General features: G+C 36.9%; 1 protein-coding gene across 1 annotated transcript; it reads left to right on the plus strand.

Moving 5' to 3' along the window:
* SEC23A (SEC23 homolog A, COPII coat complex component) lies at positions 1 to 27,361 on the plus strand. Its single transcript, XM_053946066.1, has 20 exons — positions 1 to 84; positions 3,575 to 3,814; positions 5,575 to 5,632; positions 5,887 to 5,973; positions 7,145 to 7,381; positions 7,481 to 7,560; positions 8,486 to 8,630; positions 8,975 to 9,133; positions 9,962 to 10,077; positions 11,474 to 11,597; positions 12,684 to 12,764; positions 14,479 to 14,568; positions 15,838 to 15,944; positions 16,972 to 17,125; positions 17,872 to 17,949; positions 18,938 to 19,099; positions 20,549 to 20,635; positions 22,118 to 22,273; positions 22,881 to 22,946; positions 27,179 to 27,361. Exons 2-20 carry the CDS (start codon positions 3,594 to 3,596, stop codon positions 27,266 to 27,268), a joined length of 2,298 nt encoding a protein of 765 aa, XP_053802041.1. The 5' UTR covers positions 1 to 84; positions 3,575 to 3,593; the 3' UTR covers positions 27,269 to 27,361.
* Positions 27,362 to 27,625: the final 264 nt, after the last annotated feature.

A 27,625-nucleotide genomic window follows, 5' to 3' on the forward strand; every position in this document is an offset into this window, starting at 1 on the left:
GTCGGCAGCGCCGGGGCGGCTGCGAGCGGGCGGGCGGGGAGAGCGAGCGCAGCGGGAGCGGCGGCGGCGGCGGCCGGGACGCGGGTGAGCGGGCAGGGCAGCGCTGAGGGGGCAGCGCAGGGCGCGCGGAGCTCGAGCCGGCGGAGCTGGGCTGCCGCGGGGAGGAGAGGCGGCAGCTCCTCTCCCCGCGCTGGGAGGCACGGGGGCGCCCCGGGCCGCGGGGCCCCGCACGGCTGCCGGACCTGGAGCGAGCGTGGTGGGAGCTCCCCGCTGTCCTCCATGGCAGTGGGGGATCTCCGGGTGCCCAAAATTGCTCTCGGGGCCCCCAGCGGCCTGAGAGTCCGGAGCTACTGCCGGTCACTGATCAGCACTGCCCGCGGCCTCCCGAACCGGGGCTGGGCGAGCGCCCTTCCCGAGCGGCGGGGAGCGCCTGCCGGGCCGGGCCGGGGCTGGGCGAGCGGCCCCCAGCAGCCCCCAGCCCGGCCGAGGCTGCCGGCGCTCGGGTAGGGCCGGCGGGGCACGGCCTTTCCACGGCCAGGGGTAAAGGGCGGCACTCTCCGGCAGCGCCTGTGGTGCTCCTGTCCGGAGCTCCGCTGTACCTACGCTGATGTGCCACTGACGAGGGTGCCTTCTAGTGTAGGTAAAACTACGAGAAATGCAGGCCCTGCTGCGTTTGATTATGCGTTACTTTTTTAATTTAGGTGGGTTATCACATACCCTGGTTGTTTTAAAAAAAAGTTTTCAATGAGAGGTCTGGGAGAGCAGACTTGGAGGATGACTGCGTTTGAGTGGTGAAAATGTCAGTAACTTGCTTTAGATAACTATTTAAACCATTCTGCTCGTTTATTTTAGTCCCTTGGAACTGAAATAGATTTGTATCTGCTGTGTAATTTGGGCATAAAAATTAATTAAGGGTTTATTATTAATCTCTTTTACCAGGTTGTTAGTGCCTAATAAACTGAGAATAAGTGTGTTGTAAGAAAAGTGCGCAGTGACCTGTACTCATTTAGTGGTAGTTAAACACATGGTGCTATGAGGGACTTCGATCTATCTATGCTGGCACTCTTACAGTGCTGTAGAGAAAAATGTTTTGGTTTTGTAAGTGTGTGCAAGGATTAGGGGTTATTATTTTGGGGATATTCTGTATTGGGACATATTTATCTGTTATGTGTAAACGTTTAAAGGTGCTGATAGTCAACCAGTGACTCTCAATGCAATTCAAGTGTGGCTTCTTTTGCGACACACAGTTGAGATTGTCATAGTGTAGGTTTGCAAGGTACGTTCAGCTGTAGCAGTGGGAGGGAGGAAGCAAGCCAGAAAGGACTTCTGTTTTTTTCTGGATATCCTAATCTGTAGCAAAGGTAAAGCAGTGACACCCCAAAGTGGGAACTGTTGTTGTTCAGCTGTTCTGCATATCCCTTCTCTGAGGTTTTCTGAGGTGGGCAGTGCATATTTTGTGGCATTCAGGTGTCTGAAATTTGGTGTGTAGTCTGTAGGCCAGGAGGATTTGCTGTTCTTGTATAATGCAATACATCTCCACACCTCTCTCAGAAAATGTGTCTGCATAGCTGTAACAATGGTAGTGAATGTAACTTGTCAGACCAAGAGTTCCATATTTGATGAATGATGAAATAGGTAAGCATTGTTGGCTCTTGAAAAGGAAGAAAAGGATAGAAGAAAAGGTGGAGGAGATCTTGATTATTAGCTACTTTTGCTGTCTGAATAGGAAATCCATACTTAATAGAAAATAACAGTATTTAACTCAGTAAATCCAACAAGTCTTTTATGTGTCTCTGTGCATGTGATTAGTCACTGCACACTGGTGTTTGTACATTGCCCTTTCAGGTGCAATAACTAAGTGGTAAAAGTAATATCCATGTACAGCCATTTCAAACATAGCTAGAGCAAAATGTGGAGAAAATGCTTTGAAGTTCAGGACAGAAAGTGTGACACGTTGCAGTGTTTGGAGCTGGATTTTGTGAGTCTATAGTTGCTGCCAGTGAATGGCTGAAGTAGCATTAAGTTGCAATTTTCTCTGTTTTCTCAGGAAATAATTTTTAAATGGAGACATTATTTAATTTTTGGTGATAGTGGAGCTAGTCGCGTTGTGCAGATTCTTGCATTAATATTCCATTTTTCAGAGATAAAATACCTTCAACTTTTTTACAAAACATGGATGGATTTTGATTTATTAGGAGAGAAATTTCTTTAATTCCATATCCTCTTCAAATGCCAGGCTGTTCTTTCCTCTCTTAGCTGAGTTAATTTCTGTCTCTGATTTCTCTGTAGTAATTACAACTTCCAGATATTCTCTCTTTTGCTCAGTTTTGTCCCCCTGCTTTGCAGAAATTTGAGTAAAAGCAATAATGGAAATGCTCTTATGCACAAAGTCCCTCATGCTCCCTGTGTTGTAATTGCCATGATGTCTTTAGATAGGAGCAGATTTGCTCCTAATATCAGGAAGACGTGCCCATTAAAATATTGGCAGTTGATTATTTCTTAAGGATATTAACTGTGAAATGTGGCACTTCCCTTTGCTTTATGTATTTTGTTAGTCTGTTTTCTTAAAAGTTACAATCAGAATAAAAGTGTTAAATTAGGCTATTACTTAAAATAACTTGAAAAGTTTTTAGTTGTCATAGAAACTAAAAGTGCAATGCCATTATAATTTTGATAGATAGAAGTAGGTTTTGATAAATTGAGAATTTCTGTGAGCCTTCTGTAACGTATGTAAGGTCAGAACTAAGAATGTCAGTGTGCTTGGGAGAATTCCTGATTTAAATTCCAATTCAGGAAGGTTCCAGCATTTATGATAGCTGTTCATTAACTTGTTACAGTATAAATTGAGACTTAGGAGTATTTCTAGTTCCCTTTAGGTGGTTCATGTGTGCTTTTACAGTAAATCCTTAATTATTAGGGAGTGTGAGTTTAGATATCCTAGTTCCTGGAAAAACCTGTGCTGTATATACTATAAAATGTACTGTGTAGCATGCAGCAGATAGTCTGGAACAGTGTGTATATAGCTGAGGAGTCTGGGATTGGAGGGAGGGAGTGCTCCTTGCTGACTTTACCAGATGTTCACAGGTACCTGTTGAGCTTTTCAGATGTGTCTGTGCTTCCCAGTTCTCCAGCTTCTGAGTAATCATAGCAGAACATTTTGAAAGCCTTAAGTCAGGGGCCAAAATGGTAAATTTGAATTGTTGAAAACTGCTTCTTGGTACATAATATATTGGAATATGGCACTTGTATTTCTTAAAAAGTTACTTTCCAGCATTACTGTAGGAATGTACTCTTGCGGAATGTCATATTGTTATTCCTTTATGTTTGCATGTAGGCTGCATCATGAGATACCAAAAATATGGTTAGAAACTCTTAACAAATTTTATACAGCAGTATTTTCTTTCCCCTTAGAATTCTGCACATGGCTTTTAGGATTTAAGAAGCTCTACTCAGTGTTTTATTGACTGTAACTCAGTTACAGTATTTGAATGTGGACTGTTATGTGCATTCAGCATTTAGTAGCTAGAAGTCTTTGCATGTCAACATTCTGCTGACAGTTATCTTTTTATTTTAGTGTTAGAGAGAAGTTGACCATGACAACCTTCCTGGAATTCATCCAGCAGAATGAGGACAGAGATGGAGTTAGATTCAGCTGGAATGTTTGGCCTTCAAGTCGTCTTGAAGCTACAAGAATGGTAGTCCCGGTGGCTGCCCTCTTCACGCCACTGAAAGAACGGCCGGACTTGCCTCCCATTCAGTATGAGCCAGTGTTGTGCAGTAGGACCACGTGCCGAGCTGTTCTGAATCCCTTATGGTAAACAGTGCATATTATTGTTCCAGTACTTTGCCTTAGAGTCTGGAGAACAGTGCTAGCTGAACTGTGTGCAAGATCTGGTGTATGGAAGTTCAAGTACTCTTCACATCATTATACAGCACAGACTTACAAGCCTTAGAAAGTTCTGCACATAGATTTGCATATGTAACGTATTTACTGAAAACATAGCTTTCATTTAATGAGTCGTTTCAATGTACTTAGTATTGATTAGGTATGTTATTTTTCTGCAACTATATATCTTGGGATTTAGTATGCTCTTGCATTTTGCCTCGAGAAAATGACTTGGGTAAAAAGTTACAATACTCTAGCTTTTGAACTGTTGGACCCTGATATAGTTTAATTTCCAAGTTAAATAAACTACGTTTATTAATGACATTTGTTCATCTGTAGACCAAAGCAGTTTATCTGTTTTAGTTAACATAAGAAGTAGGCATGAAAGAGGGTAGAAAGCTGTTTAAACTTAAGGGTGGTATTGGCACAAGCTCAAATGATTGTGGACTAGTCACGGGTAAGTTTGGGTTACAAGCAGAGGAGGTGTTTCATATGTCATTCCTGTCATAGAAGTACGGAAAAGAGGCAGAAAGATTTCTAGGTTGGAGTTTGATAGGCATGGGAAGGGTCCTGACTGATAGAGATTAGACATGATGTCAGAGAAGCTGTGGACATTAATGTTATGAATGACTTGTCCCTGCTTGGGAGAAAAGACAGCTTCAAAACAGACGTAAAATTGTGTTTCAGTATTAAGCAGTGGCTGGTTATGGGAGTCAGTTGAAGTTAACTTTTTCAGAAACGTTACCTTTTATTGAGGACTGGAAGAAAAAACAATGAAAAGACAAAGCTCTAAAGGGTCAGACAGATGCCAACATTACAGTGAACTGTCTACATTTTTCCTGTGTTGTATGTGCTGGTAATGACTGGATTTTTTTTACCCCTGAAAGGGTGATTAGAGACTCAATCTGAGGAGACTTTAGAAACCTGTGTGGCACTTTGCACTAGGTAATTTGCAGCCTCTATAACTGGTAAAGACAATTAGCAATAGATCTGTGTTTTGTTTACAGCATGCTGGGACTTACCTGAAGATTCAATGATATTTAAAAAATATTTTTGCTCTTGTAGACAGGAGAAGATGTAATAGCAAGAAGTGTACATTGAGAACTATTTCCCTTAAGATGTGATTAGGACTTTAAGACATCTCTGTGGTGTGAAGATAGAATTTGCATTTTTTATTTTGGCTGTCTGAATACTAATAAAAATGTAGACAAAAGGAGGTAGACTCATAATTTGAAAGCAATGTTGTTTTTGTTACAGAGATAGCTGTCATGTTGGAACCTTTTTTTTTAGGGCATAATGTATATTCAGGCTAGTCCCACACTCTGACAGCTAATAGATAGAGGCAGAAAAAGATGAAAAATTCCAAGGTAGGGAAAGTTAAAAAGATTTGTTAAAACCATGGAGAAAGGCTCTAATATAGGTGCTGAGTCTGTACTTTTAAATTTCTTATTTGTATCTTTTTCCTGAAGACCATTCTTTCTCCCTAAACATAATAATTAGCCTGATACATCTGTGTAAGGCTCCACTTACTTTCTGTTTGTAATGTGGGTATTTAGGAGAAAGTATATTTGAAAGAACCTTTTTAACGTCAGTGTGTTTTTTAAAGTTTTAAAGATATGTATTCTAAGGACGGTGAAGGAAAATGAATTGTTCATGCTATGTAAACTTATCCTGTTGTATTTTTATAGCCAAGTGGATTATCGAGCAAAACTCTGGGCTTGCAACTTTTGTTACCAGAGAAACCAGGTAAGAAAATGAAACATTCAGTATATAGAAAATATTTTTATGAGGTGAAATGAAAACCTTGATTTTTCAAATTACAGTTGCAAACTGAAATTGACAGCAAGAGCTGGGGTGTGCAATTGTATCTTCAGACATTGCATTGAGATTTTTTCCATAACAGCAATAGTGAATATATGTTGAAAAAAGTCTGGGTTTTCTTTCCTTTGTAGAAATTGTCATCTTTTATTTACATTTAATTTCTGTGTTTTTATTTGCAGTTTCCTCCTACTTATGCTGGCATATCTGAAATGAATCAGCCAGCTGAACTTTTGCCTCAGTTCTCCAGCATTGAATATGTAGTACAGGTAAAATCATTAAATAGAATATTGAACATCTATTGCCTTGCAATATACAAAAAGAATAAATCTCTATTTTGCTCTTCACTCTATTTTACTGACTGTGAGTATTTATGTGCTTGTTAGTAGATTGAATGTTGATGCTGTCAGTTGGAAAAGGAAAACATTTAATAAGAGCATTAGGATGGCTTATAAGACTGGTTTAAAAAGAAAAACAAGAGTTCTCCTCTAAAGGTGATGTTTCTGTTAGGTCTGTTTCTTTACAATGAGTTTAATTTGTGTTAGTGTCAGGAGGCTGCTTACCTCTGTTGCTTGCTGAAGTAATTTCAGTTCAGATTTTACTGTCCATTCACCTCTCGTTAACTATTTGAATTTAAGTTTGTATTTGAATGATGAGTAGTTAGTTCTAGTGCCGTCTGGTTTACAGACATATTCAGTTCAGGTGTTTGAATTTTAATATTCATACTTTTTCAGGATAGATGTTACTTACTGAATAGAAATAAAAAATGGACCTAAACCTCTAAATTGCAAACATTTGCAATTTCAAATTTTCAACCTCCAAATTAATTTTTGAGGATTAAAATTTGTAAGACCTCAGTGAGGCAAATTATAATCTGAATCCTCACTGAAGTATTACAAATTTTAATGAAAGAAAGAATGAATACTGGACAGAATCTGTACTCTTTGCCAACTTTTGTAATGCAAAGTAGATGGAATGTTTGCTCATAGTACAGCAAAATTAGTTTAGATAGAATAAAAAGTACTGATTATCTCTAGAGTAAAATTAAGAGGTGAAATGCCAGGGACTGTTATCAGGCTAGAATCTTTTATAATTGTGAATAGTTTTAAGACTTCATGTTCACTTGGAGCAATAAAAGCTTATTGGATATTAAAAGATGTATATGATTGGCTCACACTTCAAAATTACCTGATATCCTGAAAGGAGTTTTTCTTTTCTTCTGTTGTAAGCATTTCCTTTTTGTACAAAGTTCACTTTGGTGGGGGTTTTGTTCTGGGTCCTGATTGCTGATTGAGAGAGAGTTAAGTTAAATGGAACATTGACATTACTGGTATGATTAAAATTAAAACTTTAACAAGATGTGCCTTACGTGTTCATTTTTGATCCTTTAAATATTGCAAGACTTGTTTTTCATATGATTCTAATTTTTGTTTCTCAAAGCGTGGTCCTCAGATGCCATTGATATTTCTTTATGTTGTGGATACATGCATGGAAGATGAAGACTTGCAAGCTCTGAAGGAATCCATGCAAATGTCCCTTAGTCTCCTGCCACCAACTGCATTAGTAGGTCTCATTACCTTTGGCCGAATGGTGCAAGTTCATGAGCTTGGCTGTGAAGGGATTTCCAAAAGTTATGTCTTCAGAGGAACAAAGGACCTCTCTGCAAAACAGCTTCAGGTAATGAACAGAAGCAAACAAAAAGAAATCATTAAGGTGCTAATGGTGAAATAGTCTGTAAATAAATTTTGTAATAAAATCTTATTTATTTGACTGCAGGAAATGCTGGGGCTTACAAAAGTAGCTGTTGCACAAGTCGGTCGGGGTCCTCAAGTGCAGCAGCCACCACCTTCTAACAGGTGATCTACTTTAAACATCTTAAAACATGTACCTTGACTGCACTGATGTACTGGAAAACCTAGGTTTTATGATCATTAAAACAATAAACTGACAGCAAACCTTCTTGGTCAGGCACAAATTTACTAGTAGACTGTTCTTTCCTACAATTTGTACTGGGAAGAATTGACTCAATGCGTAATAGTAATACTATCTGGATAATTTTTGGAAGTGCTCTGAGAGGCACATTATAGATACATAAATAATAATAATGATTCTTCTGTTGATTGGTGTGCTGGAAAGTGTTAATAGATGTTTTAGTGCATCTATTATTTATCTGTCTCTTAGGTGGATATCCAGTTGTGCCCTGCTTTTTTTCTCCCTCCTCTATTCTTCTTCTCTCCCCTTTGGTCTTTCATTTGGAAATTGCAGGCTGGTGTTTGATTTTCCTGTGTATTTCACTGTGACATAGAAGAAATTTATGAAATTATTGAAAGACAGTTTTGTTGTCTCTGCCCTCTAAAAATTAGCTGCATATGTAGAATGCTTGCAGCAGCACAAAAGGGATCTTACTATGTTAATTTTTCTCCTGATCTTCGATTACCACTGAAGTAAGGAAACATGAAATTCATAGGTGGTCAGTTTGAAATTTGAAATTTCATCATCTGCTCTGTTCTTTTGACTAGGTAGGGTTCTTTCTGGATAGTGGTGGTATCTCTAAGTCTGAAAGTTTCAGTTTTGCAAGCTCTTTGCTCAACTTCTTAAGCTGAGTGTGTAAGTAGTAATTCCAGACTGCTTCATTTTGATGAAGCAGAGACATTGGTCTGAATTCAGACCAGAATCTAGAATTAGACATCTCAAATATGTCTAATATATTGCTAGTGAGCAATTGATAAAATTTTTATTTAATAACTTAAATCTAAACTACTTCCATGTATTTGTTTACAGATTTTTGCAACCAGTGCAGAAGATTGATATGAATCTTACTGATCTTTTGGGTGAACTGCAACGGGATCCTTGGCCTGTTCCACAAGGAAAACGGCCCTTACGTTCTTCTGGAGTGGCCCTATCTATAGCTGTTGGGCTCCTTGAGGTAAAAGCTTTAACTATAGCTGTGCTAAACTACAGCTAGATAATTTTCTTGCAGAAAAGCTTCCACAATCAATATGTAAAAACTTTACTAATTGACGTGTATTAGATTTGTAGGATGATTCTGGTGGATTATCATCCCTTACATGTTTAGAATTTCACAGACATTTACATATTTTAATAAGGCAAAACTGAGACTTTGAATTACTGGCAGATTTAACTTCTGGGAGTGGAAAAAATGCTATTATTGTTACAATCCTGTCACTGTGATAAATACCCACATATCTAATTCTTTTGTTCAGTTTGTAGCAAAACCCAATGGTTTTATTTGTTATTTATTTCCTGCAGTGCACTTTCCCCAATACTGGTGCACGCATAATGATGTTCATTGGAGGACCAGCAACACAGGGACCTGGCATGGTTGTAGGGGATGAATTGAAGTTACCTATAAGATCATGGCATGACATCGAAAAAGACAATGCAAAATACGTTAAAAAGGGTACTAAGGTAAGAGATGGTCATGGGATCTCATACACGTTCCTAGTAAGTAAACATTTAAATTGCTGGGCACTATAAAATGCTGTTAGTAATAGCAAATGTATAAAGAGGTGGGAATTGTGTGGTTTTGTTCACCTGGCTCTGAATAGTGGTATGTCTCAAGAATTTCTTCATAAATTTCACTATATTGAGTTAGGACTTGTCTAGCTCACATGAAAGTTCTTTGGAGTGTTTCTCTAGTTTAATTAGGAAATGTGTGACCAAATGGTATATCTAGTGTTGTAAGGCTGATGGCTTCTAAGACAGGTGCTCAAAACTGCCTCTGTAGCTGGGGAAGGATTAGGCTGTAGAGTTTAGTCATATCTAATTTAATTTAAAATGTACATTTGGTTTGGTGAACTGCATCCAAAACCTGTTGAATTAATATTGACTGATTATAATGGTAGCTTAAACAATTAGCTCAGTTGCAGGCACCTCTTTATTGTAGACACTTGAGATGAGAGTAGTAAATTCAGTTCTGTGATGTATCTAGCACTAAAATGCAGTGCTTAAAAGGAAGATGATCAAACTAAATTTCTAGTTTAGATAGCAACCACTGTTCTCTTTAGTGGGAGTCAGGCTCTCAGCTGAACAGAAAAAAAAAACCCAAGTGTTGAAAATTCCAGTCTTACTAACTTTAGGAAAAATATACTTTTATGCAAATAGAATCTGATAATGTTGTTTTAGAAAAATTTTGTGACTTCAGGATTTAATGTGAAGACGAGAGTTCACACTGTAAATTGCTATGAAATTAAATTCACAATGTGAATTGCTACTGTATTTTCGTCTTGTATTTAGCATTTTGAAGCCCTGGCTAATCGAGCTGCTACAAATGGTCATGTTATTGACATCTATGCATGTGCATTGGATCAGACTGGTCTACTGGAGATGAAGTGTTGTCCCAACTACACTGGGTATGTGTCTATTTGTTTTTTTGTAGTATATGAAGATGCAGCTTAAACTTGTTAAACAGGAAACACTTGTAAACAATTCTGCTATTTAAAAAACAAAAAGTGTAAACAGACAAACTGTGATAGCAACATTTGTACTGGAATTTTAGAATATCTTGGCCTCCTGCAGATTTGTCACCATAATTTTTGGTTTATTCAGAAGCAGGTTTGCTGTTTTATTTTAATGTAATCTTTTTTGAGGCTTGAATAACATGGATATCTTTTAAGCAAACAATTTATCAGGTACACTGTTTCTGTTTTTCCATGTGTATCTGTGTAAGTGGCAGGTTTCAGTAAAGATAAAGACCTGTCCGTATTTTTCTTGTTCTGAGTGGTACAAAACCCTCTGTTATTCTTTCTGTCTTGTTTATGTCATTCTTTTATATATTGTTGTTTATAGGTTCAGCTAGAGGTTTAGATGACTATCAGGCACAGCTCCTGAGTTTCAGGCCAGCTTGGCCATGCTAATCACTTCTTCTCTTCAGAGCTGTGTGTATAGCCTTAGCTTGGGAGCTTTCACTGTTCAGGATATTTATGCTTAAATTTGATTTTTACCTGCATATTTGACACCTGTTCCTTTTCTGCATCAAACTCAAGTTGTGTTTTTGTTTATACTGTTTTGCTCTTTCTGTCTACTCCTGTGACTCACCCTATTTCTGTAGCCTGAATGTATAGTTTGTTTATTTCTCCTACAGCTCTTCTATTTTGGTTTTGGTTACACCCTGCATACAGGGAGGAATTTTTTATTCTATCTATATCTATTTTCTTGTATTTTTGAGTATCCACCTGGAAACTTCTTTTGGGTGTAATGTTTTACCTATTGACATATTTTACTAAAAGGTTTTAATTAACATTTTTTGATTATTTTTTGAAAATAATATCTGCCATTACTATTTTCTAAAGGCAGGGTGTGATATTTCATGACAAGTGGCAACTGTTGTAGTTATATCCACAGAATGTTGCTAAGCACAAAAATAAATCATGTTTCTTGAGCATAGATTTAACCCTGAAATAATGAATGAACTACACAAAATATTATAGTTAGGAATAATAACTATCAGAAGTAAACACTTTGTATGACAGGATCTTGAGACATCCTTAGTTTTCAAAGTCCACTACAGTATTTTCCCAGTGAAAGATTTTGTTACATACTATAATGACCTTAAGATGCACAGGGCAAGAAGCTCGCTTAAAACTTTCATCCTTAACATTGTAGCAAAATACTAATTTAACATTTGTCTATTTTAAGAAGGTAAAAATATGTCTCACAGTGAATTGTCTTTAGTTTTAGTCTTTAATAAAAGTTAGCTATATAAGTAATCTAATTTAACTCATGGGTTTTGTTTGTTTTGTTGTCTAGAGGCTACATGGTAATGGGAGACTCTTTCAATACATCATTATTCAAACAAACTTTTCAGAGAGTATTCACTAAAGATATGCAAGGACAATTTAAGATGGGATTTGGTGGCACATTAGAAATAAAGGTAAGCATACAAAAATGCAATCTATTAGTGAAACAGTGAACAGGATGGCTGCAAACTGGAATCTTTGCCCTTTTAAGGAAGTTTTAGAAACATGCTAAACAGATGTGTTAAGTTTGGCCTGCACACAGCTGTACATAGTCCTAGCTATCTTTCTGTAGATCTGGGGTTCCCTAAATGTGAGTTAGGTATAATGGTAGTTCTTCTCACCTTGCATTCAAGGTGAATGTTTAGATTTTGATATCAGTGGTTTCTTGTTTTTAGGTAAGTCAGTTTCTTTGTGTAGTCCAGGACAAATTTTCTGTCACTTTCCATCCTTATCAGAATCCATTCTGCATTTTAACAATGTTGTTTTTTGCCTCCACCATTGTGATAAGCTTGGAGCTGAATATGCGGTAGGTTCAGGCACTGCCTTCCTTGATGTTTCTTGAAAAATATTCCAATCCCATATTGTAGAAGAATATGAGACTCTTCTTATTTTTGGTAAAATTCTGTTTAAATTTTTACTAATAAGGACAAATAGTTAAACCCTCTTTTTTTTTTTTTTATATACATATTGATGTGAATTTTGTTGAAAGATCCTAGAAAATGTAAAAAGGGAGCCCCAGTTCTAGAGGAATGTACAGATCACTTCAAAGAGGAAAGTGACATTGGAAGAACATAAATAACTAATTTAGCTAAATATGTTTAGGACATAGAGTAGAAATTCTTTATCAGGTGTGTGTAGGCTTATCTTACAGTACAAAGTCTTCAGTTTTAATCTTTGAGTATTTTAATCCTTTCATTAGAAAGGAAGCATTACCCCGTATAGTTTCTAGGCTCCTATGTTTATAAACCAAGCAGCTTTTCTCCATGTTTCAATTTATGTTCATGCTGTTAAGATATACTAATTAGCATAGCAAATGAACATAATTAACTGTAGAAACTGAGTATGTGAAAAGGGTCTCCAGATGTATCAAGCATTATTATAACCTTTCCTAAAGGTATCAGTAATGTTGTATGCCTTGAGATTTTAATTATCTAACAATAAAATGAGACTGAATTCTTTAATGTGGCATCTTAATGTATATTTTTATTTGAAATATGAAGACTTCAAGAGAAGTAAAGATTTCTGGAGCGATTGGACCCTGTGTCTCTCTCAACTCTAAGGGACCTTGTGTCTCAGAAAATGTAAGTAAACTTCAGTGAAAATAATGTCCTGCTATGGAAAAATAGGATTTAAGATTTCTGGATTTGAAGAGTGGCTGAAACTTCCATAAATGGAACAAAGTGGTCACTTTTTACTGATTTTAAATTAAATTCAAGCTTACAATTGAATCTGACCTAGTAATGACCTTGCAGATGCCTTGTTAGTTGTTTAGATTTGTCCACTTGTTTAGATTGCTTAGATTTAGTTGCTTTAAAATTATTATACAAAAGTTATATGATGATGTAGCAGAAACCAAGTAGAAAATGCTTTATTGTTAAAATCAGAGCTATGTCCTTTTATCCAAAGTGAATCATAAAAATTTGTTTTTTAGAAAGAATTGACAGAACAGGAGGACACAGGATTGGAAACATCCCTTTTATCTGATCTCTGTCTTCCCATTTCTGTAGCTGTTCCACTAAATGCACATTTAATTAATTGATTGAAAGATCCAGCTATTGCAGGCTCCTGAAGTGACACCTTTAAATTATATTAGACTTAAAACATCACTTATTTTCTTATCAGATAGTATGACTAACTTTTGATTACGAATGAAAAAACAATTCCTGCACATGACCAAAATGTCTTACATTTGAGAAGTCTCACTTTTGTTCTTAACAATTTGCATAGTAGAACATTTCCCAGTATGAAAATGCTCACAAATGACCTGCTTTAATCAAGCACTTTTATTCCTTAAATTTTCCTTGTATTTATGACTGCATCTTTGTGAATATAGAAAATTCAATATAACCAGTGGGGTTTTTTTTCTCTTAGTGATCAGGTAAAGATTTTTCTCATTTCATTACATGTATTGCAATAAAAGTTAAAAACCCCAAAAATAAATTAAAGGTACATATCCTTATTTAAGCTACATACCTATTTCATAGGGGGTAATAGAAATTCACTTGTGAGATCGTCTGTTGCTTTTCAGTTTTATCGTGATTAATTTATATTCCAAACCCCTTTTTGTTGAAATTATCTGAATTCAAATCTGAATATGAATAAAATGAGAGTGCATGCAGCTCATTTCAGTGGTAGCTGGACAATTCCTCTAGCCATAATGCTTTCAGGTGAATACAGGCACCATGACAATATTGCCAGCATAGTTTTCCTTAGAAGTTTTATTTGGTTTCCCTGTGTCCATTATGGATGATGGATTACTTTAATTGGTTTTGCTGGATATTTATGTTGCTTTGATGTCAAAAAGGAATTGTCAGTTGAAACACATTGCTATCTGTGTACAGTTACCATATAATGACACTTCAAATAACACTTGTTAGAGACTTAGAGTTTTAGATTAGAGGCTGTGTAACTAAGTAAAATACAGTGTGTAAGCTATTACTTAAAGTTTTACTGCTGCACTTTAGAATAATCTTTCCACTTGCATGTGCTTTTTGCCTCTGCTGAAGCAAAATCTGGTATTTTCCTGTTTCTGACTTTCTTTTTCAGTCTTTTTTTAATGCTGGCTTCTGATCTTTCTAATGTATTAATTATTTAAATCAACTGTCTCTTTTTTTTAATTATTCCTACATCCAGCACTGCAGTTGCTTTGCAGGACTGTTTGTCTGAGAAGGTGACAGAGTGAGCAGGGAGAAAACTTGTGAGAGTAGTTGCAGTTACCTGTAATGACTAGATGCTGTGTTTCACAAACCAGGAAACACTTCTTGTTTATAAAAGTATTACAAAATCTTTCTGCAGGAGATTGGAACAGGAGGCACTTGTCAGTGGAAGATTTGTGGTCTTAATCCTACTACAACACTTGCACTGTACTTTGAGGTGGTAAACCAGGTAATAAATATTTGTCTACTTGTCTAGGAAACACAGTAATCTTACTTTATATGACTGTCGAAGCTTGTATTTTTATGTCATTCCCCCAAGCACAGTAGCGGGGGTAAAGATGATGTTGCCATTTTGTGTTGTCACAGTTTAGAGGTGGACACTATCTGCTTAATGATGGGCTAATCTTCTTGTTTGTGATAATGAGCACTAAAGAACTCTACAAATTTTGATTTGAGTTCATAATCTCTAACTCAATTTTTTTCTTTCAATATGTTATTTATTGAATATATTTTAATCGCACTATGTGGAAATGGCTGTATTCTGTGTATTTAAAAGTGCTTTTCAGTATTTCTCTGATATTTTAGTTACAAGGTAATTACTACATAGTGTTACCTTTTAATTTTTTGCTCAGTATTTGCAAGCAACGATTGGTTTCATTTAAATTCATGAAGGACAAATAGTCTGGTTTCCTGTTTCCTTTAGGGAAAAGAGGATGAAAATATGAGGAGCAAGTGTGGTACTCATTCTCATACCATTTCTTATTCCAAGAAGCAGCTCAGGAACTGAGCTGACTGTAGTTTCTATATATTTAGTATGCTGTACTTCATAGTTTGTTATCTATGCAAAGGTGTGAAAACTTGAACTTACATTAGCCAGGTTTTGATTTTACTTCTTGTGGGCTTACTTTACTTCTTATGTTGGGCTCATTTTATTAGTAGCTCTAAAACTGGCCTAATTATTTTGTGCAATAGTTGATTTCAACTCTCCTTCTCTTTTGAATTGTTTATATAGCATGTAGACCTGTATTTTCACAGAGCAGAGTTTTGAAATTGCAGTTTACACCTGGATTCCAGTCTTTGTTTTGACAGTGCTTTTGGAGATCCACTGATCAACATTTTAGATTATTATCAGTTTTCTTCTCCTGTAATTCCAGTGAGTCATATGGTGTTCAAATAGAAAGTGATGAAACCAGGAATTGTAAGGCCCCTTGGAAAACATGATCTCTGTAAGGGAATGTGTAAGGAGAGAGCATTGGGTGCTTTAAGGATATCTGGTGAAGCCAGCAACTGCTTCTAACATCCCCTAACAATCTCCAAGTTGATTATCTGTGTGTAGTAAAGGTACTCAACATAACAAAAGCACCAGACAATGCATTAATATAACTTGGGCTGCCTATTGGAAACAGTGTTATGACTTTCTAGTAATTAGTTATACATTTTCAAATTATACTGCAGAATCTTGAGATTCTCTTTCATTTTCTTTTCCTTCTGTACTTAGCACAATGCTCCCATTCCTCAAGGAGGACGTGGTGCAATCCAGTTTGTGACTCAGTACCAGCATTCCAGTGGTCAGAGACGTATCAGAGTGACCACAGTTGCCCGAAAGTATGTTTTACTTGTGGTGAATAATTTTTGAAAAGTCAGGGTGTATATCTATATATATATGCTTTTTACTTTGTAGATTTTGTAAGCAGTCTTTTGTTTGAGACAGTTTCCTCTCTTGTTCTGTGGACCATTTTTTCTCTGAGAGGTTACAGTGGCTGTATAATGTTATTTTAGGAGTGCTCTGAAGAAAGCCAAGTGATTTTAGACAAAGGGGAAGCTTTGAATAAAATTCTGTGGCCTAAACTGAAGATATGTTTGGGGTTAGGGAATGGCAAAAATCACTTCATGACTTAACTGGAGAATGCTAACTGCAGTTCAGAGGGATGTAAATCCCTGGTATTCCATATATAACCTTTACCTGCAGTTTCCTTGATTCAATATACTTCACAATTTTAGGAAATGATGTTTAATATTTTGAAGACATTTTTCAATGTCCAGCGACATTTATTTAAGCTGAAGGAGATCATTGCTTGGTTAATTTGATGGAAAATTCAGTTTATTGAAAACAGTATTTTCCTATTTGTTGAAAAGACTATGTTATTAACTTAATTAGTTGTATTAGTAGAATTCTGATGACTGATGAAAGGTCTAATTAATAGTTTACTCTATAAATTAAAAAGAACTGGCAAAGTGCACAAGAAAACTGGTTATGTGGGGATGTGGATTAGATTAGTGGATTGGTTATGTGGGACTGTGTGATTAGATTAGTGGATGATGTTACAGATGTTTTCTGTAACAACCTTTCATCATTAATTTTTAAAAAAATATGGTACCTGTTCTGTTAGTGACATTATATTTTATTTCACTGGTTGCATGGCATCTGTACAAATAAGGAACATTTGTAACTAAAGAATGGTTAACTAGAAGGCTGCATATTTAATCTGCCTAGTAGATTTTTTGAACCTTCAGCGTGAGTTTGTTAAACTGCTAACTGTTAAGGTTTCTTTGCCTTAATTTTGAAGGGATGTTTTGAGGTTAGATTTTTTCCTTTCACTGTGATGCAAATCCCTGTATTTGTATTTTGCAGCTGGGCAGATGCACAGACTCAGATTCAAAACATTGCTGCATCTTTTGACCAGGAAGCTGCTGCAATTCTCATGGCTAGATTGGCAGTGTACAGGGCAGAGACAGAAGAGGGCCCTGATGTGCTGAGGTGGCTGGACAGACAGCTTATACGACTGGTAAAACGAGCTGTATTGAATGACTCAGATGGGTTTCTTGTTTGCACACACATAAGTGACTACTGTTCAGTGATAGTTCCTTTTAAAATAAAAGCAAAAAATGAACTGAATGCTTAATTTCCTCCTGAGGTTATACAGAATTAACAAAGATTTTCTATTTTCAATTTAAAAAAGGGCAGGTGAATTTTCAGGTTTTTTAAATGTATTTTCATTTATTTGTTTCCTCAACATGCTATCATTGCCAGGAATTAAGAGAAATTTTAGCATGTGATGAGCAGAAATTACACTTTTCTCTACTTTCTGTTGTTTGTAATGATATTGTAGAGTAAATATTTTTAGCAAAAAAGAAAAAGGAGGCAAAGTATCTAGAAAACCAATGGATTTTTTTTATTTTAAAAAGTTCAATTTTCTGTCTAGTCTTTTTAATGTATTCTAATTTTTATTTGTAAGTAATTAGTTACAAATAATTTAACTTTAAACAATTTCTTCTGCGCTGTTTTATCATCTAAGTCTGCTTAGTTATTTTAGAGGGAAAAACAGCCAACACACAAAGTTCTTAAAGCCTCATATGCAAGAAAATCACTGCTTGTTAAAAAGAAAACTTGTGTCAGTGTTTTTGCTAGGTTTCTGTCTGTTCTCAGTTGCAAGCACCACAAGTCATGTGCCTGTTAAAACCAAATTTACAGTAATGTCATGACCATACAAGTATATTTCTTAATATCGATTTTCTTTCTTGTTTACTCCAGTGTCAGAAATTTGGAGAATATCACAAGGATGATCCAAGCTCTTTCAGATTTTCAGAAACATTTTCACTTTACCCACAGGTGAGTTTGTCTATAGGAAGGTTTGTCTATAGGGATGGAAGAGAATGCTCAGTGAAGAAAGAGTCCTTGTAGCACTGAGTACAATAAGGCATATCAGGATGAACAGACCCCCTGCCCCTAACTACTGTCTGGCATGTGACATTAGGAAAATCACTTCTGTTGTCTGTGCTGCTGTGTTCTCTTTTGTTCTCTGCCCTTACAGTTAAATGTCTTAACTATGTATATTTTTTATTTCTCCTACAATGAAATCCTTATCTCACCTGAATTTGTGATTCATATAATGACACTTCAAAAAGGGCTGCTCCAATGAAGAAATTCAGAAAACATGAGGAAAATAAATGTATTTGCCTTATTGTTTCACTCCTATATGATTTATGATACTGACCAGTTTATGATGTGACCACATCACATCTCTGTGATGTGAACTTGACCTTGACTGTATTAAACTTCGAATAGTTTCTTTGCTAATAATCCATTCTGATAAATTTCTCCCTTCTGATAGTTCGATACTTAACTTTTAGATTCTTCACACACTTCCATGATATTTCTGTTTCAGTTATGTACTAATATGTCTGTAGGTGTTAAGTGCTGTGTAGAGATTGAATCAGCATGTGGAGAATTTGTTTCAGCAATGAAAGCATATGCTTTTACTAGCAAAGTTTGGCTTTGCTGTGGTTAATGTTCCTTTTTCTGTTCACGTTCTATAACTTAGTTGTAGAACAGCAACTTCCCTCATAGGAATGGCAGAACTTACAGTAAAGGATTTCAAAGCTTCTTTGTAGGTTTACCCATTCTGATACCTCTCTTACTGTCATGGGAGTGTGTAAAAACTAGCAAAGGTGCCTATAGAGATTCAAAATGTTAAAGGTGTTGAAATTCAGTTTTGTTGTGGCATTGGTCTCATGCAGTTTGTGGAAAATACTTCTCTCTTTGTACAGCTATCCTTTTTGTCTGTCAAAAGTTCAAAACAGTGGTTCTTGTTTTGCAGTTCATGTTTCACTTGAGAAGATCTCCTTTCTTACAAGTTTTTAACAACAGTCCGGATGAGAGCTCCTACTATCGTCATCATTTTATGCGTCAAGATCTAACCCAGTCGCTTATCATGGTTCAGCCAATTCTTTATGCCTACTCTTTCAATGGACCTCCAGAGGTATCAGTAAAATAATTCCATAGTGGGTTAAAAGGTGCTTTGTTGAGAAAGAGGTGATTGCTGTCTTCACTGTTACATGTTATAAAATGTATTGGTTTAAAATTTATTGTATGAGAAATAACATTCACTTAATTTAAAGCAACTATGAACAAGGCATATCTCAGAATTTTGATGTAGCAGTCTTGAGAACAAAAGTCACTTTGTAAAGAGGTTATGTTTTAAACTTAAGGATGGTACTTTTTTGTTAGTTTTTGAGAGCTTTTTGTGGTTTTGTGGACCCAGAATGTAAACATAAAGAAAAATGATTTTATTTAAAAATGTACTTTCACTGTTGCCCGAAAGAAAAGTTGAGGGTTTTTTTTAAATGTACAAAATTTCCTCAATTTTATTGCCTTAATCCAAAGTTTCTGATTTTGATATGATTCCCTTTATAAGTAGATTTAGTACAGAACCTTCCAGCTGACCTTGTCATGGCACATTCTGTATAAACCTAAAATAAAAAGCTGGTCTTCCAAGAAGCTTCTGAAAGAAATGTCAGGCACTTTGTGTCAGCAGATAACGAAAGTAGTCTGTTACATAAGAGAGTGAGGCAGTGAAAACAAACATAGAAGTCAAGGATCTTGGCAGTTTGTATTTCTAACTTCTTTTAGGATTTTTTTTTTTTTTATTTTTTAGATTATTCATGAGGATATAAAAAAAAGACTTTTAGAAGTGGAGTTCAAATGAAAGTAATAAGGTGGTTTGTGAAGAGCACCTTGCAAGTCGCCCATATATGAAAACCAAGTAGTTCCGTTGGTGATTGAAGGATAAATATGATTAAACAGGACCTGATGTCTCAGTGTAGAATGAATAATATTTTTTCTTGATTCTTGGAATAGTTAATATTTTTGTTACCTCTAGTAATACTGATTCAGTTAAATCATATAGCACTGATACAGTGTCATTTGACTTAAAACCTTAAATACTATATTAGATTTCCTAAATCATGAGTATTTACTATATACAGTATTGGGGGATATATATGCACAGTACTAATATGCTGCAAGAACAAGACTAAAAAAAGACCCCAAACAACCCACAAAACCCCAAATCTTACACTTGAATAACTGCTGAATTCTTATGCATTGAAATACAATTCAAATTAATGGCATTGTATGGGTAAATACAGAGGTACATTAAAGACTAGTAAAGTGCATAATAATGAAAGGGGTTTCAGCTCTTGAATACATTTTTATTACTTTCATGAAGTTTCAAATATAGAATCAGGCAGGATAACTTCAGAGTGAAATTGTGTGGGTTGCAGATGTGTCACATGAAAAGGAGCAAATACAGAGCTCTAGTAAGTGATTGAAAAAGTTCCTAAGTTACTGATTTAAAAATCTGGCAATGCCATCTGATTGCTCAATTCTGCATCAGTTGATAACTTTTTAATTTATTTTTAAATCTTAGCCTGTTCTTCTGGATAGCAGCAGCATTTTACCAGATCGCATTCTCCTTATGGACACCTTTTTCCAAATCCTTATTTATCATGGAGAGGTAAGAGTTGTCATTTCTTACATAAATGCTCTTTTTCTGTAGGAGTGCTACATTATGGAAATCATTGGAAGTCAGGCTCTAGTTCTCATGCACCTCAGTGCTTGACCCTCTCATCTGCATGGCTGACACCAGAGTCCTAGTTCGTGTTTGTAGTTTGGTAGTTTAACGTGTCTGTGTGTAGATACCTGACATGACTTGACGTTTTGGTCCTGCTTCTTACGATGAGTTTGAGATGAATTAGCTTCAATGTGCAGAGTATTTTTTTAGATCAATATTTTTCCTACTTTAGAAAGTGTTATACCCTGCCTCCCCCTCCTCCCCACTTTTCACTCATTTATTTTAGACCTTTAAATTGGTTCTTCAGGGATGGGTAGTCAGAACACCAAGTTTTATAGTTACCCTTCATCTGTACTGTACTGGAGGAATGGAACTGCTCCTGGCAGTTTGGTAGGTAGATATTCCTTAGTAATAAAATTAAAGTGCTTGTCACTTGTTACTGCTCTGCCTCCCTGGAGGAATTGAGCTGCTGCTTTTTACTATTTTGCAACTGTAAATGGTTCATAGCTGAGAATTTGAAAAATACTATTCTGGATCATGTCCTTGTAGCTGCACTGATAAAAATACTTACTAAAGTTTGACACTTCTTAAGTAGCAGAATGTTATCTCATTTTTGTAAGGTGCTGTCAGTAAGCAGCAGTGGTGGGCTGCTCCCTGAGGGAAGGGGAACAGGGGCTGAGCATCACTGCAAGGCAGGGAGGGTCTTGTCACTGAGGACCTGTCCCCACTGTCCCAGAGCAAGGCAAGCAGAGCAGTTGTGGGCTGTAGCCAGGCTCAGCCTTTGGTCCAGATCACCAGACAAGTTGATGGGGATGAAGCAGCTCCAATTTCTGGCTGTGAAGTCAAGTCCCTGAGTGGGGGCCCAGATCAGTAGGTACATGGCCTGCTACAGGCATGTAGGTCAGACAGGAGCCAGGAATGAGACCCTCAGTTTAAAAGCAGCTGCCAAGCAGAGGAGGGAGGAGCCCCTGCTGAGGGTCCCTCCAGGGCTTTCCTAGCAGCTGCCTGTATCAGTGAGCTGACCTTGAGCAGCCAGCTTCACTCCTAGAGGATGGGGAGCTTGTGCTACAGACTCTGAAAGGTATCAGTATAAATACTTATTTCATATATGTCATAGACATCCATGTTAGAGAAGTGTAAATAGTATATTTGACCTCCTCCAAACAAAATATTTGGCACGTAAAAGATGACCAAAAAAAGGAAATACAAATGGACCACAAATTGTTAAGAGTTTGAAGAAAAAAATCTAGTAGCATGTTACTTGCACATCTTGGCTTTTAAAAATTAACTTACGTACTATGGGGTAGAAAGGGATGAGTGATAGAAAAGAGGCCAGCGGTGCGCATTTTCCTCTGAAAAGACCTGTGTATCCTCTAAGAAAGTTTGGTGAATCAGTTTTAAACTTCTTTCTTTCCCTGTGCCCAGACCATAGCACAGTGGCGTAAGTCAGGCTACCAAGATATGCCAGAATATGAAAATTTCCACCACTTGCTACAAGCTCCAGTAGACGATGCCCAAGAAATTCTCCATTCCAGATTTCCAATGCCCAGATACATTGATACAGAGCATGGAGGAAGCCAGGTATGGTGAAGTGTATATTATATGATCTTGGAAAGGATATGTTAGTAATGTTGTGAGATATTTTTGGTAGTAAACATGCATTTCTCTGCTAAAATATACATAAATTGCAAATTAATGTTTTGACTATTAAAGCTTTTACAGAACAAGCTATTTATTAGTAGCTTTCCCTCTAATTTGTGAATCCTGCTATGTAGTATTATTTTAATCATACTGACTTGGACTGTCATATTCTTTGGGTAAGGTGCATAGAGCAGAAAAGATCGTACTTGTCTGGGTCTCTGAACCGATGCCAGAATTACTATTTGTGTCATTTTTTTAAAACTTACTAATTAATGTCTTGTTGATATGCACATTTGCTTTGCTAGTGCTTGAAAAAGACAAAAGCTTACTTTCAGCTACATCAGAAAGTTGTTACCAGTTCTTCATTATAGCTGTGGAATCAGTGAGTGGCTTTATTTACAGAGGTGCTGTTTGCAGCTGTTTCTATTATCTGTCTGTATCTCCAGATACTAGAAATTACATATTTCATACGTATGCAATTTTTTTCTGAGTGCAGGAAAATTCTGTTTGAGAAGATCAATTTATTGTCTTTGTTTTATTTTTAAAGGCTCGTTTCCTGCTTTCAAAAGTAAATCCCTCTCAGACTCATAACAATATGTATGCATGGGGACAGGTGAGTATGAATCTGCTGATGAATCTTGTATACATGATTTCCCCCCCCCATTTCAGAAGGCAAGTGAAGTAGCGCATTACATACATATAAGTAATAATGCAAAGTTTTTGAAACTGAAAAATGCAGTTTTGGTCTGATGTGATCAAAATTACGAAAGTTAAGAAAAATGGGCTTTATTTCTTCAGACAGAAATTATCTGGTTTACTATTTTAAGCTTCTGTTAGGCTGCTTTCATGTCTAGCCTACTTTCTTAGACAGTGTTGTCTTAAGACTATGGGTTTGATGTTTGCCTGACAGAGCCCCTCCAAGCCTTCTTCACTGAAACAGTTTTGCAAAGTCAAAAGCAGATATTTTATTGAGGCAACAGATAAAAAGATTTGGAATAGTCACTGATAAGTGCACTTACTGCCTTAGTACTAAGTATTCTAAGGCTAGACAATGATTGATTAAGCTAAGTATACAATTTACAATTCATTAAGCTTAACTTCACCAGTAATTAAGTTTAGTTTCATTCTGCTTAGTAGCAGAGATGCAGATCTTACCAAAGAGTGTTCCTACTTTGGAGGGAGAGAGGAGCAAACCCATCAGCCTATCTGAAAGGTAGAATCATATTCTTGTCCACACCACGGTGGAAATATTCTAATTATACCTGCTGTAGTCAAATAGGATGTTCCCTGTTGCTTCTGTGAAAGATGTAAGAAGGGCAGCCACTTCATTATTTTCATATTGGTGGGTGTGTTTTTTCATATATAAATGTGTGACAATGAGGGCTTAGGCAGCTTTGGTCGGGCTGAGCTGTCTTGTAGATGAAAATGTGTGTATAATGCTCAAGGGCAGAACAGAACAATAACAATTCAGTATTGCTTCTTCCACCTGGCTGAGCCATTAATAAGGCTGCTTGACCTTTGCCTGGTGGCCTTCTCTTTAAGTCAGCATGTTGCAGCCTTGTATTGTTATCTTCCTGTCCACCTGTATCACAGAGCTTTAGATCTCATCGCTATCAATACCTTCAAAATACTGGAAATGAGAGTGCTTTCCACAAATGAAGACTAAGGGACTTTTTTGCAATAGGGGAAATAAGTTTTGAAGGTAGTTATAAGCAAGAACTAGAAAATACACCAGTGCCAGTGTACTGATGTTTTACAGAATTTCTGTGGCCTGATTGACCAAGAATCAGTTTTCAAATATTGTCTTTAGGGAAATAAAGTTATGTTCAGAAGTTAAACATTCTGTAGCAGCTTGTATTCTGGAATTGTTGCATCTCTGTTCCATGATCTCCTTCCACATTTACATTCTATAGTGAGACACAAATGCAGTGTCATTTTCTCATGCAAATGTAATGGCATCAGACATTTGAAGCTACATATTAACTGTGCTCTTAGAGTATTTTGCTAAACGATGTACAGTGTTGAAGTAATGAGTGAGAAAGCTCTGTAGCAATTTTATGGCAGTCACTTTGTCAAGTAAGTTTACTTTACATTTTCAAAGGGATGAATTGGTTCTGATGAAGCTTCTGGCAGTGAACAGCACTGAGATCCAGAGTGAAAATACTTGAAAATTCTGTACTGAGTCAGGTCCAGCACAATTTGAACACAAATCCCAAATTCTTTTGCTTCCAAAGTTGGTAATCTAATCAGCAGTTCGTTAGTGCTTCTCTTCATTGTGTTTCCCCTCAACATGCTCACATGCTGTAGTTTGGAAGGTCTTGTTTTTAATTTAAACATTACCTGGAATTTTTTGAAGTTTCCACATTTCCAGCAGTACAGGACAACTATTTTCTGTTTGTTTAATTAGTAAGCAAATGAAACAGTACTCCAAATGTAAATACAAAAAAAATCTTTAACTGATCTGTAGGATAATTTTTCATGCTGGACAGGTGAGAGTAATATATCTTGCAAAAGATAGCTGTCCATTGTAATGCTGAAAAGAATTCAGTTCTAGGGGAACCTAAGAAATGGTATATTAAGCTCCCTAGGGGCTCTGCAGTGTGTGTGCTCAAGATAATATGCTCTTGTAGGTGCAGGGCTTTTGTGAAAAAAAGTTGAATCAAGTACTAATTATGAAATGAGAAATGTTATGTCTGGGAGAAATTTAAAGCTGATTTGCATCTTGCTTTTTTTTTCTCATGACCTTCCTGGATTGTTTAATATTTTATTTTGTACACAACTGAAAGTCCACATTGACCTGAAGAGGGCACCCACACACCACTGAAAACGTGTTTCAGGAGGTGATGAATTGCCTAGTTTGGTTTTTAATATTCTAGGTAAAGATTTTCTTTAAACTTTAGCAGGCAGGTGCCTTAATACTACAGAAAGCATTTTCAGAAAATAATGATAAACTTTTTATGCATCTCTATTATGTGATTGGTGTTTGAAGATGCAGTTGAAATTTTCAAAAAGGACCTGTGAGTCCTGATTGACAGCTGCTGAACATGAACCAGTGTGTGCCCAGGTGGTGAAGAAGGCCAATGGCACTCTGGCTCGGATCAAGAATTGTGTCCAGCAGGACTGGGGAAGGGATTGTCCTCGTGTGCTCAGGACTGGTGAGGCCACACCTTGAGTCCTGTGTACAGTTTTGGGCCCCTCACTGCAAGGAGGACACTGAGGTGCTGGAGCGTGTCCAGGAAAGGGAAATGGAGCTGGTGAGGGCTCTGGAGCACAAGTCCTGTGAGCAGTGGCTGAGGGAGCCTGGGGATGCTTAGTCTGGAGAAGAGGAGGTTCAGGGTAGACCTTAACACAGCTACCTGAAAGGAGCCAGGTAGGAGTTGGTCTCTTCTCACAGGTGACAAGCAATACAAAAGAACAAATGGCATCAATATACCAGAGGACATTTAGACTGGGTATTAGGAAAATTTCTTCATAGGAAGGGTTATCAAGCATTGAAATGGGCTGCCCAGGGAAGTGGTAGAGTCACCGTCCCTGGAGGTATTTAAGAGTTGTGTAGATGTGGCACTTAGGGATGTGGTTTAGTGGTGGGTTTGGCAGTGCTGGGTTAATGGTTGGACTCAGTGACCTTAGAGGTCTTTTCTGCGTAAATGATTCTATAATTCTTATATAAGAGAGCTCAGAGTTCACATTTGACAGGCTTGGAAGTACAGCATCTTTTAATCTCATCTTGCTGCCATCAGATGATAGCTAATTTAGTGTGCCTTCCTTCAGAGTGGCTGTTTATTGTAGTCATCCAAGAAATCTTGCTGCACTTGGATTTGTCTCTTAATCATTCACTGAGAACTGTTTCTGGCCAGTTCTCAGAAAACAGCACCACTTCTAAGCATCCTCATTAAGACTTTTGTGTCTGTATTTTGGAAGACTTTACAAGAGTTCTGACAGCTCTGGTTTTATTTGGAAATATGGATGCTTAGTACCTTTGAAAAGGTTGAATTGTTGAGCTGTACAAGAATTCTTCCTGTATCTGTAAATGGAAATAGTGGTAGACTGGTCTCAAAAGACTTAAGGGAGTTACTATGTAATATTTGCAGAGTTGCCAACTGTTGGTTTATTTTGACTTCGTTAAATTTGTTTAAAAATAATAATTAAAACATGACCATTTTGAACTTCTTGGATTTGTGAAATTGCAAGAATCCACCAAAAAGGTTTTTTCAATTCTTTTGTGATCTGATTGCTCATGACTTTCAGATGCTTTTTGTCTTTCTCTGAAGTGGTACAGAGCCACAGGAGAGAATAGGCCCACCTCTCTTTGGGAAAGCTGGATGTCCTTCACTTGGTGTCAAATCAGACCCTTAGGGGATTTGTTTCCTCCTTTGACCATTTTGATATGTCTGAGCTTCACTGACAGATACTGATTTGTTGCTTGTGTCATTTGCATATTACTGTTTCTCTCCTTTTGGCTCTACTCAGGTAGGAATGATGCAGGAACTGCACTGTGGAAATTTTATTTACATGTAACAGTTTGTAAGTTAATATTTGGCAGCTGTCAAAAACTTTTGACTTTTTTATGGCTAATGTAAAGATCTTGCTGTACAGCAAGTCATTGCTCTATGTGTTAAAATGGAAGAGAATGTAGTTGTGGTTTATGCTTGAATTCATGTAAATGTATGAAAATTTATGTAAATGTACAGTCTGCTGGGTTTTTTGTCAGAATTTCAGCAATGATGCGCTTCTAAGATCTTGCTAAATTTGTAAAATGTTTATTCAATGGAACATATTGTGTCTTAAAATGCTTTTTCTTCACAATGTGTATAATCAGTTCTCCTTTTCCCCCTTATTTCGTAGGAGTCTGGAGCACCCATTCTTACTGATGATGTCAGCTTACAAGTATTTATGGATCATCTGAAGAAACTCGCTGTCTCAAGTGCTGCCTGAAATTCTGCAGTGCATTGGTGGCACAGATAAACTGCAGCCATGTTTCAGCTTTTTTCTCCTTTACCCTTTTCCATGTCTCTCTTGACAGAATGCTCTGATATGCACAGGCTGCCTGACTAGATCTAAAGCAGTGTTGTTTTCAAAGAAAAGCTTTGTTATCAGCAAATGTTTTAATGTGAACTGCAGTTTGTAAAAATTGCAGGTAGTAGATTAAGTTATAAGCAGAGGAAAAGAACAGTAATTTTGATTACTGTGATACTATAATTACTTTGATATAATTTACAGCAACTTTGAGATGTGATTTCAGTTTCTTGTTTAAAATGGTTGGGGTTGATTATGCTCTGCAGTACAAAGGCC

This window comes from Vidua chalybeata, chromosome 6 (assembly GCF_026979565.1).
Source record: "Vidua chalybeata isolate OUT-0048 chromosome 6, bVidCha1 merged haplotype, whole genome shotgun sequence".
Lineage (NCBI taxonomy): Eukaryota > Metazoa > Chordata > Aves > Passeriformes > Viduidae > Vidua > Vidua chalybeata.

Coding starts and splice junctions, on each gene's coding strand:
- SEC23A (XM_053946066.1), top strand. CDS start 3,594: ATGACAACCTTCCTGGAATTCATCCAGCAGAATGAGGACAGAGATGGA. Junction 10,078..11,473: donor TGTTGTCCCAACTACACTGG/GTATGTGTCTAT, acceptor TTTGTTGTCTAG/AGGCTACATGGTAATGGGAG. Junction 11,598..12,683: donor GTGGCACATTAGAAATAAAG/GTAAGCATACAA, acceptor TGAAATATGAAG/ACTTCAAGAGAAGTAAAGAT.